The sequence below is a fragment of the Salmo salar genome, chromosome 17 (assembly GCF_965601325.2).
Source record: "Salmo salar chromosome 17, fSalSal1, whole genome shotgun sequence".
Lineage (NCBI taxonomy): Eukaryota > Metazoa > Chordata > Actinopteri > Salmoniformes > Salmonidae > Salmo > Salmo salar.
In genome coordinates this window covers 2,952,664-2,968,552 of record NC_138307.1, presented here as the reverse complement: position 1 = coordinate 2,968,552, position 15,889 = coordinate 2,952,664, and the positions used below count along the sequence as shown (strand labels likewise).

Below are 15,889 nucleotides of genomic sequence, written 5' to 3'. Positions count from 1 at the left end.
GCCAGCCCTGTCTGGTCCAGCGACGGTGGGTTTGTGCCCATAGGCGACGTTGTTGCTGGAGATGTCTGGTGAGGACCTGCCTTACAACAGGCCTACAAGCCCTCAGTCCAGCCTCTCTCAGCCTATTGCGGGCAATCTGAGCACTGATCGAGGGATTGTGCTTTCCTGGTGTAACTTGGGCACTTGTTGTTGCCATCCTGTACCTCTCCCATAGGTATGATGTTTGGATGTACCGATCCTGTGCAGGTGTTGTTACACGTGGTCTGCCACTGCGAGTACTATCCAGCTGTACGTCCTGTCTCCCTGTAGCGCTGTCTTAGGCGTCTCACAGCAGTACGGACATTGCAATTTATTGCCCTGGCCACATCTGCAGTCCTCATGCCTCCTTGCAGCATGCCTAAGGCACGTTCACGCAGATGAGCAGGGACCCTGGGCATCTTTCTTTTGGGGGTTCTCAGAGTCAGTAGAAAGGCCTCTTTAGTGTCCTAAGTTTCCATAACTGTTACCTTAATTGCCCACCGTCTGTAAGCTGTTAGTGTCTTAACGACCGTTCCACAGGTACATGTTCATTAATTGTTTATGGTTCATTGAACAAGCATGGGAAACAGTGTTTAAACCCTTTTACAATGAAGATCTGTGACGTTATTTGGATTTTTATGAATTATCTTTGAAAGACAGCATCCTGAAGAAACGATGTCTCTTTTTTTTTGCTGAGTATTTGTATGGAGTATAATGTATTCTGTGTGTATTCCTTTATAGCCGCAGACACGTGAGGTTAATTCATTTCATAACCTTTATGGTGTTATACTTTGTGCATATGTAGCTACATTCTTCTATTAGCTCTGTAAAACAATGCTAATGGCTTCAGAGAAGTATTAGCTTGTGTTGTATCCTTTGAAGCTGCACTGGCCTTACCATGACCATTGCATTGGCCTGTTCAGCATAGCTCTGCCCTGCCCTGCTCCCTTGTGGAGCTCTTCAGTTACTGTTCAGTTACTTCTTATATAATTCAAATTGTCATGTTGTCAATGCAACTTATTATTTTATAGAAGTGTTATTATGTTACTTCATTGTAATGTTGTTTTATTGCTATATCCTGATATTGCATTATAATGACTAATAATTCCTATTTTTTCCTGTACTTCCAGAAACCACACACACACAAACAGTATTGAAAATCATTTGCCAACATCATAACTGGAACTGGACATATTTATTGCTGAAGATTGAGCCCAGATTTTGTATGCTAGCAACATACTGTTTGGAGAGGGAGTGATGAGGATGAGGGAGTGAAGATGAGGGAGTTGAGAGGTGGGTGAGATAGTCAATATAATTGCATAATGGAACTGTATTTGATTTGTATGTGAACCTCTGCCCAATTACAAAAAACCTTGTTCAATAATCATCTCACTTCACTAGCTGGCGGTGACCTATATATTTTTAAACCACCTGATGATTTTGCTCATGCCACAAACCTGTTTATCATATCCGCCTTATCCACTGCCCACATTTTGTGATTATAGTCAAGCACACAGTCTGGTTTGACCTATCTCTGTCCCATGAGGTTTTATACCAATCATGTGGATCTCTCTTCTCCTGTAGCTCTAAGGCATAGCGATTGGTCTCCTCCACTATGTTTCCCACCAGCTCCTCTGTCAGAAACAGCTTGAAGCACTCTGCCTCGGAGGGAGATGGCAAGGGGCTTTGCACTCCAGACTGGGACTCAATGCCAACAGCAGGGCCAGGAGAGGTGAAATGGCTGGCGGCCTTCCAGCTGCAACAGAATTCCTGTACTACACCAACTGATGGTCTGCCTCCATCACCACCAGCATCTTGAGAGGGATCTTGGACATCATCAGTAGGCAAGGAGTCCTCAGATTCAGGGTTCTCAGTAGCCACAAGGTTGGGGGGCAGCTCCTCACTGTCACTGTCAGAGTATGATTCCTCACTTTTATACTCAGACTCATTGTCAGAATTCCCCAAAATCTCCAGAATTTCTGCATTTGTGAGTTGCCTCCTTTTGAAAGACATTGCTAATGCCACAGCTTAGCCCACTTGCTACGTACATAAACAACAACACCGAATGGCTCCAAGTGCGTGTCAGGGGTGACGTGGATTGGCTGTCGGTGTGGTGATACTGATGATTTGTCTCCACAGATAGTTTGTTTACATAGCTGGTTAGGTGAATTATTGTGGCAGGTTAGGGAACTAACACATCAGGTTAGGTGAGTTAACGTAGAAGGTTAAGAGATTAAGGTTAAGGAAAAAGGTTAGGGTTAGGCTTAGCTACCAATGATACAATTGTCAACAACTGTTGTCCCCGATGCGACCACTAGATTGAGCTGTTGTAGGTCTAGCTACTCCATCTAGCCACAACGGTAGACACAAACCATATGTGATGACAAATCATCACCGGCACACGCAACTTCTTTGTGGAAAATGGGCTGTTTGGTAATAATTCGGTAATTTTGTATTCACATATTTTCAAGTACTGGTGACAAATCATGCATTCCGATTCTTGCATAGATTGTAATAGACACATACAGTGCATTCCGAAAGTATTCAGATCTTCACTTTTCCCACATTTTGTTACATTACAGCCTTATTCTAAAATGTATTAAATTAAAAAAACAACAATGCCCCATAATGACAAAGTGAAAACATTTTTTTTTTTTGCAAATGTATAAAAATAAAAACCAGAAATACCTTATTTACATAAGTATTCAGACCTTTTACTATGGCACACGCAATTGATCTCAGGTGCATCCTGTGTCCATTGATTATCCTTGAGATGTTTCTGCAATTTACCACTTGTGGTAAATTCAATTGATTGGACATGATTTGGAAAGGCACACACCTGTCTATATAAGGTCCCACAGTTGACAATGCATGTCAGAGCAGAAACAAAGCCAGGAGGTTGAGCTCCGAGACAGGATAGTGTCAGGGCACAGATATGGAGAAGGGTACCAAAACATTTCTGCAGCATTTAAGGTCCCCAAGACCACATCGGCCTCCATCATTCTTAAATGAAAGAAGTTTGGAACCACTAAGCTCTTTCTAGAGCTGGACGCCTGGCCAAACTGAGCAATCGGGGGAGAAGGAACTTGGTCAGAATGGTGACCCAATGGTCACTCTGACAGAGCTCCAGTTCCTCTGTGGAGATTGGAGAACTTTCCAGAAGGACAACCATTTCTGCAGCACTCCACCAATCTGGCCTTTATGGTAGAGTGGCCAGACAGAAGCTGCTCCTCAGTAAAAGGCACAAGACAGCCTGCTTGGAGTTTGCCAAACGGCACCTAAAGGACTCTCAGAGCATGAGAAACACGATTCTTTGGTCTGATGTAACTAAGATTGGACTCTTTGGCATGAATGCCAAGCGTCACATCTGGAAAAAACCTGCCACCATTCCTACGGTGAAGCATAGTGGTAGCAGCATCATGCTGCAGGGATGTTTTTCAGCGGCAGGTACTGGGAGACTAGTTAGGATCGAGAGAAAGATGAACAAAGCAAAGTACAGAGAGATCTTTGATGAAAACCTGCTCCAGAGCACTCAGGACCTCAGACTGGGGCAAAGGTTCACCTTCCAACAGGACAATGACACTAAGCACACAGCCAAGACAATGCAGGAGTGGCTTCGGGACAAGTCTCTAAATGTCCCTGAATGTGGGCCCAGCCAGAGCTCAGACTTGAACCTGATCAAACATCTCTGGAGAGAAATGAAAATACCTGTGCAGCAAAAAAATGGTTTTTGCTTTGTCATTATGGGGTATTTTGTGTAGATTGATGAGGAAAAAATACAATTTAATACATTTTAGAATAAGGCTACAACATAAAAATGTGAAATGCACTGTATGATGTGTGTAAAATACTTTATTAGAAAGTTGTACTGATTATGATGAGCTAATGCTATGCTATTTTTTGTTGACACCATTCATTCATTCTGGGTGTCACGTAAACGTTTGTCAGACCAATAATGTTATAGCAAAACGAAGTGAAGGGATGATTCACTCGTCTTTCGAGTAAACATCTAAAAGTATTATTATGCATACTGGATGGACTGGTTACCTTATTCTACGCTCCAAACCTTTTATCCATGAGTCTGGGAGAGAACATATAGGCCTAGGTGTCATGACTTCTGCCGAAGTCGATACCCCTCCTTGCTCGGGTGGTGCTCGGCCGTCGACGTCACCGGTCTTCTAGCCATCATTGATCAGTTTTTCATTTTCCATTGGTTTTGTCTCGTCTTCCTACACACCTGTTTCCAATCTCATTAATCATGTTGTGTATTTAACCCTCTGTTTCCCCTCATGTCCTTGTCGGTGATTGTTTGTGATATTATGTTACGTGTGTTTTTGTATCGGTGTGCGACGGGTATATTTTACCCATGTTATTTTGTACTTTGGTTTTGGAGTTTGTTTTTTCATTAAATACTCCAGATTAACCAATTTGGTTTCTCCCGCGCCTGACTTTCCTGCCACCTACATACACGAATATGACACTTGGCAATGCTGTTGGTTCATTGATTGTGCAGGGCGGCTTAAATAGTTAGCCTACAATTATAGTGATTTTGTATTGGATTTTGAATAGCCTAGTAGTAGGGCATGTTTTATATGTTCATAATTAATTGTCTGACATTTCTCTTAGCTACAGAATGTCACAATACCGTGTGTTTCCATCTCCTCTATTCCTCTCTTGAGCTCACAGAGGGGCTGTCGACAGTTTAATTAAATACTTTTCAAAGTGAAAACATGTTACTATCGATGTTCCCGAAACGATTTCACTTGGTTTCCCAAATTAACCTGTTGGGTCTAGGGGGCAGCATTTGCACGTCTGGATAAAAAAAATGTACCCGATTTAATCTGGTTACTAATCCTACCCAGTAACTAGAATATGCATATACTTATTATATATGGATAGAAAACACTCTAAAGTTTCTAAAACTGTTTGAATGGTGTCTGTGAGTATAACAGAACTCATTTGGCAGGCAAAACCCTGAGACATTTTCTGACAGGAAGTGGATACCTGATGTGTTGTATTGACTTTAAACCTATCCCATTGAAAAACACAGGGGCTGAGGAATATTTTGGCACTTTCTATTGCTTCCACTAGATGTCACCAGCCTTTACAAAGTGTTTTGAGTCTTCTGGAGGGAGATCTGACCGAACAAGAGCCATGGAACGATGATGTCCCATTAGACACCTGGCGCGCGAGTTCATGTTGGGTACCCTCGTTCCAATACGTTATAAAAGAGTATGCATTCGTCCACCTTGAATATTATTCATGTTCTGGTTAAAAAAGGCCCTAATGATTTATGCTATACAACGTTTGACATGTTTGAACGAACGGAAATATATTTTTTCCCCTCGTTCATGACGAGAAGTCCGGCTGGCTAACATCATGTGCTAACGAGACGGAGATTTTTGGACATAAATGATGAGCTTTTTTGAACAAAACTACATTCGTTATGGACCTGTGATACCTGGAAGTGACATCTGATGAAGAGAATCAAAGGTAATGGATTATTTACATAGTATTTTCGATTTTAGATCTCCCCAACATGACGTCTAGTCTGTATCGCAACGCGTATTTTTCTGGGCGCAGTGCTCAGATTATTGCAAAGTGTGATTTCCCAGTAAGGTTATTTTTAAATCTGGCAAGTTGATTGAGTTCAAGAGATGTAAATCTATAATTCTTTAAATGACAATATAATATTTTACCAATGTTTTCTAATTTTAATTATTTAATTTGTGACGCTGACTTGACTGCCGGTTATTGGAGGGAAAGGATTTCCTCAACATCAATGCCATAGTAAAACGCTGTTTTTGGATATAAATATGAACTTGATAGAACTAAAAATGCATGCATTGTCTAACATAATGTCCTAGGAGTGTCATCTGATGGAGATTGTAAAAGGTTAGTGCATCATTTTAGCTGGTTTTATGGTTTTGGTGACCCTGTCTTTGACTTGACAAAACATTACACACAACTCTTGTAAATGTACTGTCCTAACATACTCTAAATTTATGCTTTCGCCGTAAAACCTTTTTGAAATCGTAAAACGTGGTTAGATTAAGGAGATGTTTATCTTTCAAATGGTGTAAAATAGTTGTATTTTTGAAAAATTTGAATTTTGACATTTAATTGGATTCCAATGTGCCGCTTCTTGAAATGTACCTGCTGTTGATGGAGTGCACCACGGGTGGCACGCTAGCGTCCCACCTAGCCCCAAGAGGTTATTAAGCACTGGATAGCTGCAGGAACAGGGTTGGAGAGCCAATGGCATCCAGAGTTTGGGTGGAATATCACCTGTCGCACAGGAGAGGCTCCATGGTCCTCAAACATTGGTTGATGGGTGGAGTGAAACAAGTGTTTTTATAAGCCCAGACATTTCTATATGCAATTCCTTGAAAAAGAAGAGTTTTGATGGTTGCCACTTAAAAGAGGACGATCCCAGACTTCTACTGCTGCTATATTTATTTCTCAGCTGCTAATATTAAGCATTGTTCTGCTATAAAACCAGAATTGCTTAACCGCTATGATTGAAAAATGAACCGAGGGAAAGCGGCCTTCATTTGCTATTTGAGTGCATATGGATGACATGTCTTTTTCCCCTGCCCCTTTGATAATGGACCATTCTAAAAAAAAAAATCAGAATAGTCTGATGGGTGAAAATATGATCACTTGATGAGAGAACAGTATGTGCAGCCTGAGGCAAGGAACAGAGCGCAAGCTTTTTTGCAACTTTTTCAAATCATTAATAGCCTATAGTCGCATCATACAAACCATATATGTTTTCATTTCTAAGACATCGTAATGTTTGTATCATTCACAACTAAAGTTGCTAAATAACTTTCAATCTAGTTTATAAGACCTGTTTTAAATTATGACTTTTATGCTCAACATAGCCACTTCATATGTGCACTCACTCTGGAATAAGTTCAATCATATAATATAAAATAATGGCATTGGATTTTAAGCATATCTTGTCTGCTAAATGAGCTAACCTATGGCATGGCGCATAACCAGATAACATACTGAAATACATTTTCTTCATATCATAATGTTCCTTTAGACCCGCCTAAAATAAATGATTTAATGTGATGGTGTATATTAAATGAATTTATTACACTTTTTAAAAATGTAAATGTTTCCTCAGTGGTTAGTATGTGTGGAGGACTGGACATGCTAAATGTGTTTATGTTAATTAACGGTCAATTTTATTTTATTTAACTAGGGAAGTCAGTTAAGAGCAAATTCTTATTTACAATGACGGTCTACCGTGAGACCGGCAGTCATTTGCATGACAATTACCCAGTGGCCGAATTTTATGACCGCCATAGCAATTGGGGTGAGCTCACTTGTCATGTGATAAATTGTAAATAGTAATTGCTATTAGCTAATTTATATTATGGTTTCTGTCAGCCGAAAGTTAGCTAAATATGACCGATTGTGTTAGCTCACTCTTTTCCTCAGTTAGCGCTAGGACTAATGTAGCCTACATTTTGTAATTTGGATGAGAATTGTGTTATGCTTTTCCTATTTCTGTGAATGTCTGAACATTGCATCTGAAAATAAACTGCTCACATTGGGGATATAAAGTTGTAAAGACTGTGTTTGTACAAAATGTTTCTGTGAAAAAACAGTGGCCAGCTCAAATGCTGAGTGTGAATCGTAACTAGATGTTATAATGAAGTGTTCTAATCACACTGGTTTGAGTCTACGCTGCAGGGACCGCTGTAGAATGATCCCACTGTTGAATGATTACAGCCCTGTTCTCCTATGTCTCAAAGGGTTAAATAGGCTAAACACATTTCCACAGTTTATTTTACATTTCCACAACAACAGAGAAATTCACTTCTCGTGTGTTACAAATGACGACTCAGGTCACCATTGCCACCTAGCTTCTTTCTTTTCTTTCATCCTTTCTTTCTTCCTGTCTTTCTTATCCTTTATTTCCTTTCCTTTCGCTTTTCTTTCCTCTCCGTACACCACCCAGTTATTTACTTGTTTCCCCTTTCCTCTCCTTCCCTCTCCTCCTTTACTTTCTTTACCTTTCTTAAATCAGCTTCTTATCTCATCATAGGAGAACAGAGTGAAGTGTCACAGTGTGAGGCCTGTGCCTTGACAGCGTGCCAAATGCATATTCAACCATTTAGTGTCCTAGGATTCTTCCATAAAATGTCAAAATAGAAGAGCGAGAGATAATAGTGTGGAATAGGCTTTAGGAAATGGGCCATGGTTTCATTTTTCAGAGTCATGGTAGTTGAAATAATGTGGAATAAAGCTAAGGCCAGCCCAGCATTGGAAAGCAGTTAGATACGGGTGACTGTGTGTGTTAATACAAATATGTGTGTGTGTGTGTGTGTGTGTGCGCATGAACATTTGTATGCACACTGTATGTGTGTATGTGTTTGTGTAAGAGAGTGCATATATGTGCATCTGTGTATGCCCTCCTGCCTGTGCGTGTTCGTCTGAGTCAGGGTCACAGTGTGAGAGAGAGGAGGATGAATGGTGGGATTACTGGGGTGTGGAGGATTGTCCTATTCTTCCCCTCGTTCCCCTGCATTTGGCCTTCAAAGGGCCTGCTGGAGAATCCCTGACCTTCTCTCCACACACACACTTTCATCTGCTATAGTATAACTACACCCAGTTGTCAGCCTCCCAATGAGACAGAGACACACCAGCATGGACATATTAGCATTAGTTACATCAAATCTCATAGATCAACTTGTGTACAGTGGGGGGAAAGGTATTTCATCCCCTGCTGATTTTGTACGTTTGCCCACTTACAAAGAAATGATCAGTCTATAATTTTAATAGTAGGTTTATTTGAACAGTGAGACAGAATAACAACAAAAAAATCCAGAAAAACGCATGTCAAATATTTTATAAAATGATTTGCATTTTAATGAGGGAAATAAGTATTTGACCCCTCTGCAAAACATGACTTAGTACGTGGTGGCAAAACCCTTGTTGGCAATCAGAGGTCAGATGTTTCTTGTAGTTGGCCACCAGGTTTGCACACATCTCAGGAGGGATTTTGTCCCACTCCTCTTTGCAGATCTTCTCCAAGTCATTAAGGCTTCGAGGCTGACGTTTGGCAACTCGAACCTTCAGCTCCCTCCACAGATTTTCTATGGGATTAATGTCTGGAGACTGGCTAGGCCACTCCAGGACCTTCATGTGCTTCTTCTTGAGCCACTCCTTTGTTGCCTTGGCCGTGTGTTTCGGGTCATTGTCATGCTGGAATACCCATCCACGACCCATTTTCAATGCCCTGGCTGAGGGCATTGAAAAGATTTGACGGTACATGGCCCCGTCCATCGTCCCTTCGATGCGGTGAAGTTGGCCTGTCCCCTTAGCAGAAAAACACCCCCAAAGCATAATGTTTCCATCTCCATGTTTGACGGTGGAGATGGTGTTCTTGGGGTCATAGGCAGCATTCCTCCTCCTCCAAACACGGCGAGTTGAGTTGATGCCAAAGAGCTCCATTTTGGTTTCATCTGTCCACAACACTTTCACCAGTTGTCCTCTGAGTCATTCAGATGTTCATTGGCAGACTTCAGATGGGCCTGTATATGTATTCTTGAGCAGGGGGACCTTGCGGGCGCAGCAGGATTTCAGTCCTTCACGGCGTAGTGTGTTACCAATTGTTTTCTTGGTGACTATGGTCCCAGCTGCCTTGAGATCATTGACAAGATCCTCCCGTGCAGTTCTGGGCTGATTCCTCACCGTTCTCATGATCATTGCAACTCCACGAGGTGAGATCTTGCATGGCGCCCCAGGCCGAGGGAGATTGACAGTTCTTTTGTGTTTCTTCCATTTGCGAATAATCGCACCAAATGTTGTCACCTTCTCACCAAGCTGCTTGGCGATGGTCTTGTAGCCCATTCCAGCCTTGTGTAGGTCTACAATCGTGTCCCTGACATCCTTGGAGAGCTCTTTGGTCTTGGCCATGGTGGACAGGTTGGAATCTGATTGATTGATTGCTTCTGTGGACAGGTGTCTTTTTTACAGGTAACAAGCTACGGTTAGGAGCACTCCCTCTAAGAGTGTGCTCCTAATCTCAGCTCGTTACCTGTATAATAGACACCTGGGAGCCAGAAATCTTTCTGATTGAGAGGGGGTCAAACACTTATTTCCCTCATTAAAATGCAAATCAATTTATAACATTTTTGACATGCGTTTTTCTGGATATTTTTGCTGTTATTCTCTCTCTCACGGTTCAAATAAACCTACCATTAAAATTATAGACGGATCCTTTCTTTGTCAGTGGGCAAACGTACAAAATCAGCAGGGGATCAAATACTTTTTTCCCCCACTGTATGTGCGTTTGAGTGTGAGAGAGATAGGGAAAGGGAGAGACTAGGTTAATATGAATGTGTTTGTTTGTGGGTGAGTATGTACATTTGTATGTATAGTGTATCTGCAAGCATGCCTATCAGTATGTAGTATCTGAGACACAGTGAATGGCTGTGTCCGAATAGCTGTACTAGCATTATAAATAGTAGGTATTTTGGGTATGCAAATGTTATAGTATGTGACAGAAAATTTAGTATGCTTTAAATGCCAGGATGTCATACTCAGTGTGGCTTCAAGTAAAATTCACACTACTGAGGTAGATAATCATCTTTCGAGAGCCACGTGTTTTTGAGAATATCTGATAACCAAATAAGGGGACGCACTCTACCAAAATGAACGAACGGCTAGATTCAACACAACGCCTTCGCAATATAGATGAGCCTATTATGTTGATATTTGCGCCTACTAGATACATTTTTTAACTAAACAGTGCAATAAAAATGTAATGTTTTTTTACCCCCTTTTCTCCCCAATTTTGTGATATCCAATTGCTATCCAATTATGATCTTGTCTCATCGATGCAACGCCCCAACAAGCTCGGGAGAGGCAAAGGTCGAGTCATGCGTCCTCCAAAACATGACCGGCCAAACCACGCTTCTTAACCTGTTGGGGCTAGGGGGCAGTATTTGCACGGCTGGATAAAAAAATGTACCCGATTTAATCTGGTTACTAATCCTACCCAGTAACTAGAATATGCATATACTTATTATATATGGATAGAAAACACCCTAAATTTTCTAAAACTGTTTGAATGGCGTCTGTGAGTATAACAGAACTCATTTGGCAGGCAAAACCCTGAGACATTTTCTGACAGGAAGTGGATACCTGATGTGTTGTATTACCTTTAAACCTATGCCATTGAAAAACACAGGGGCTGAGGAATATTTTGGCACTTCCTATTGCTTCCACTAGATGTCACCAGCCTTTACAAAGTCTTTTGAGTCTTCTGGAGGGAGATCTGACCGAACAAGAGTCATGGAACGATGATGGCCCATTAGACACCTGGCGCGCGAGTTCATGTTGGGTACCCTCGTTCCAATACGTTATAAAAGAGGATGCATTCGTCCACCTTGAATATTATTCATGTTCTGGTTAAAAAAAGCCCTAATGATTTATGCTATACAACGTTTGACATGTTTGAACGAACGTAAATATATTTTTTCCCCTCGTTCATGAAGTGAAGTCCGGCGGGCTTAGATCATGTGCTAACAAGACGGAGATTTTTGGATATAAATGATGAGCTTTTTTGAACAAAACTACATTCGTTATGGACCTGTGATACCTGGAAGTGACATCTGATGAAGAGAATCAAAGGTAATGGATTATTTACATAGTATTTTCGATTTTAGATCTCCCCAACATGACGGCTAGTCTGTATCGCAACGCGTATTTTTCTGGGCGCAGTGCTCAGATTATTGCAAAGTGTGATTTCCCAGTAAGGTTATTTTTAAATCTGGCAAGTTGATTGCGTTCAAGAGATGTAAATCTATAATTCTTTAAATGACAATATAATATTTTACCAATGTTTTCTAATTTTAATTATTTAATTTGTGGTGCTGACTTGACTGCCGGTTATTGGAGGGAAACGATTTCCTCAACATCAATGCCATAGTAAAACGCTGTTTTTGGATATAAATATGAACTTGATAGAACTAAAAATGCATGCATTGTCTAACATAATGTCCTAGGAGTGTCATCTGATGGAGATTGTAAAAGGTTAGTGCATCATTTTAGCTGGTTTTATGGTTTTGGTGACCCTGTCTTTGAATTGACAAAACATTACACACAACTCTTGTAAATGTACTGTCCTAACATACTCTAAATTTATGCTTTCGCCGTAAAACCTTTTTGAAATCGTAAAACGTGGTTAGATTAAGGAGATGTTTATCTTTCAAAGGGTGTAAAATAGTTGTATGTTTGAAAAATTTGAATTTTGACATTTATTTGGATTCAAATTTGCCGCTCTTGAAATGCACCTGCTGTTGATGGAGTGCACCACGGGTGGGACGCTTGCGTCCCACCTAGCCCATAGAGGTTAACACCCACCCGCACCAACGTGTCGGAGGAAACACCGCTCTACTGACGACCGAAGTGAGCCTGCAGGCGCCCGGCCCGCCACAAGGAGTCGCTAGAGCTCGATGAGTCAAGTAGGCCCCCAGGCCATACTATCCCCTAACCCGGATGACGCTGGGCCAATTGTGCGCAGCCCTATGGGACTCCTGGTCACGGCCGGTTGTGACACAGCCTGGGATCAAACACTTCAAAGCAGACATAAACAAAGCTAGTGTACTTATTATTTTTAGGCATTGAAAAATAGAGCATATGCGTGCGCGCACACCCTGTCAAAGTAATGCGATTGACACTGCTAGTGGAGGTATGCAGCATTATCTTTTATCATTAGACTAGGAAAAAAAAGTGGTCCAGTGATTGTGTTTTGACTCGGTGGTAATCGTGTGGTTGAAAATGTGTGGACCAAATTGTTCAGGGGCACTGGCAGCCCGTAAATACTGTGGTTCTTAGCCATGTCCGCATGGACTACAAGGTGTCGAAAGCGTTCCACAGGGATACCGGCCCTTGTTGACTCCAATGCTTTCCACAGTGGCTGGAGGTTCTTTTGGTGGTGGACCATTCTTGATACACACGGGAAACTGTTGAGCGTGAAAAACCCAGCAGCATTGCAGTTCTTGACGCAAACCATACCCTGTTCAAAGGCACTTAAATGTTTTGTCTTGCCCATTCGGCCTCTGAATGGCACACATACACAATCCATGTCTCAATTGTCTCGACTTAAAACTATGTCTTTAACCTGTCTCCTCGTCTTCATCAACACTGATTGAAATGGATTTAACAAGTGGTATTATACGGGATCATAGCTTTCACTTGGATTCACCTGGTCAGTCTATGTCATGGAAAGAGCAGTGCATATAATGTGCATATAATAAAACATATGCAAAGAAAGCTAGCTGAACAGTTCATGGAGGGTTCTAAGAAGAACCCTTCAATTATAAAAAGGTTCTTGGTATAATTGTTCATAGAGGGTTCTAGGAAGAACCATTCAAAAATAAAAGGGTTCTCGGTAGAACCTTTAGAGTACGTGTCAAACTCATTCCACGGAATGACACTAGGCAATCCATGGACTGAGTTTGACTCCCCTGCTTAAGAGGATAAAAGAGTTCTTGCTTTCACCTAGATTTACCTGGTCACTCTGTCATGAAAAGAGCAGGTGTTCTTAATGTTTTGTACACTAAGTGCATGTAATGTATCGTCATAAACATATGCAAATAAAGCTAGTTGAACCGTTCATGGAGGATTCTAGGAAGAACCCTTCAAAGATAAAACCGTTTCAGGAAGAACCCTTCATAGAGGGTTCTAGGTAGAACCCTTCATAGAGGGTTCCAGGTGATCGCTTCATAAAAGGTTCTAGGTAGAACCTTCTGCAAAGGGTTCTACCTAGCACCAAAAAAGTTTCCCCAATGGGGACGAAATTGAAAAACCTTATGGTTCTACTAAACACCATTTTTTCTAAGAGTGTATGGTAGTATTTATTGGCAATCCTGACATCCAGCTACTCACTGTCTTGTACTTGACAATGTACTCCACGATGGGCATGCCCCCGTCGTCTTGCTTGACAAGGCCCAGCCGGTAAGCCTTCCCCATTCCTCTCTGGCCATGCACTGCCGGGGGGCTGGGCTCACGTATGGGTAGAGTCTGGAAGGACTCCGTGTGGCTGAACTCTCCCTGGCCCTTCCCATTGACTGCAGCCACTCGCACTTCGTAGGTGGTGTTGGGCTCTAGGCCTGTCAGCAGTACTATCGCTGTAGGGGGAGAACCAGGGAGAGCGTTTGTTAGTTTGTTTGCAGACAGACAGAGAGGTAGAGCGAGAGAGATTGAGAAAGACAGACAGACGGAGAGACAGAAATACAGTTGAAGTCGGAGTTTATATACACTTAGGTTGGAATCATAAAAACTGATTTTTCAACAACTCCACACATTTCTTGTTAACAAACTATAGTTTTGGCAAGTCGGTTAGGACATCTACTTTGTGCATGACAAGTAATTTTTCCTACAATTGTTTACACAGATTATTTAATTTATAATTCACTGTATCACAATTCCAGTGGGTCAGAAGTTTACATGAACCAAGTTCACCGTGACTTTAAATAGCTTGAAAAATTCCTGAAAATTATGCCATAGCTTAAGAAGCTTCTGAGAGGCTAATTGACATCATTTGAGTCAATTGGAGGTCTACCTGTGGATGTCTTTCAAGGCCTACCTTCAAACTCAGTGCTACTTTGCTTGCCATCATGGGAAAATCAAAAGAAATCAGCCAAGACCTTGGAAAAAAAATTGTAGACCTCCACAAGTCTGGTTCATTCTTGGGAGCAATTTCCGAATGCCTGAAGGTACCATGTTCATCTGTACAAACAATAGTACGGAAGTATAAACACCATGAGACCAAACAGCCGTCATACCACTCAGGAAGGAGACGCATTCTGTCTCCTAGATATGAACGTACTTTGGTGCGAAAAGTGCAAATCAATCCCAGAACAACAGCAAAGGACCTTGTGAAGATGCTGGAGGAAACAGGTACCTTTGCTGCAGGAGGGACTGGTGCACTTCACAAAATAGATGACATCATGAGGTAGGAAAGTTATGTGGATATATTGAAGCAACATCTCAAGACATCAGTCAGGAAGTTAAAGCTTGGTCGCAAATGGGTCTTCCAAATGGACAATGACCCCAAGCATACTTCCAAAGTTGTGGCAAAATGGCTTAAGGTCAACAGAGTAAAGGTATTGGGGTGGCCATCACAAAGCCCTGACCTCAATCCTATATAAAATTTGTGGGCAGAACTGAAAAAGCGTGTGCGAGCAAGGAGGCCTACAAACCTGACTCAGTTACACCAGCTCTGTCAGGAGGAATGGGCCAAAGTTCATCCAACTTACTGTTGGAAGCTTGTGGAAGGCTACACAAAATTATTGACCCAAGTTAAACAATTTAAAGGCAATACTACCAAATACTAATTGAGTGTATGTAAACTTCTGACCCACTGGGAATGTGATGAAAGAAATAAAAGCTGAAAGTCATTCTCTCTACTATACTGCTCAAAAAAATAAAGGGAACACTTAAACAACACAATGTAACTCCAAGTCAATCACACTTCTGTGAAATCAAACTGTCCACTTAGGAAGCAACACTGATTGACAATAAATATCACATGCTGTTGTGCAAATGGAATAGACAACAGGTGGAAATTAGAGGCAATAAGCAAGACACCCCCAATAAAGGAGCGGTTCTGCAGGTGGAGACCACAGACCACTTCTCAGTTCCTATGCTTCCTGGCTGATGTTTTGGTCACTTTTGAATGCTGGCGGTGCTTTCACTCTAGTGGTAGCATGAGACGGAGTCTACAACCCACACAAGTGGCTCAGGTAGTGCAGCTCATCCAGGATGGCACATCAATGCGAGCTGTGGCAAGAAGGTTTGCTGTGTCTGTCAGCGTAGTGTCCAGAGCATGGAGGCGCTA

General features: G+C 41.7%; 1 protein-coding gene across 2 annotated transcripts in view; it reads right to left on the bottom strand.

Annotated features, from left to right (window-relative positions):
- The window catches only part of ncam2a (neural cell adhesion molecule 2a), a 433,491-nt gene that overhangs the window by 56,862 nt on the left and 360,740 nt on the right, over positions 1 to 15,889 (bottom strand). For both annotated transcript variants that reach the window (XM_014151337.3, XM_014151338.3), the window contains exon 13: positions 13,936 to 14,177. In XM_014151337.3, the coding sequence (XP_014006812.3) occupies positions 13,936 to 14,177 (242 nt within the window). The remainder of the gene's footprint in view (positions 1 to 13,935; positions 14,178 to 15,889) is intronic.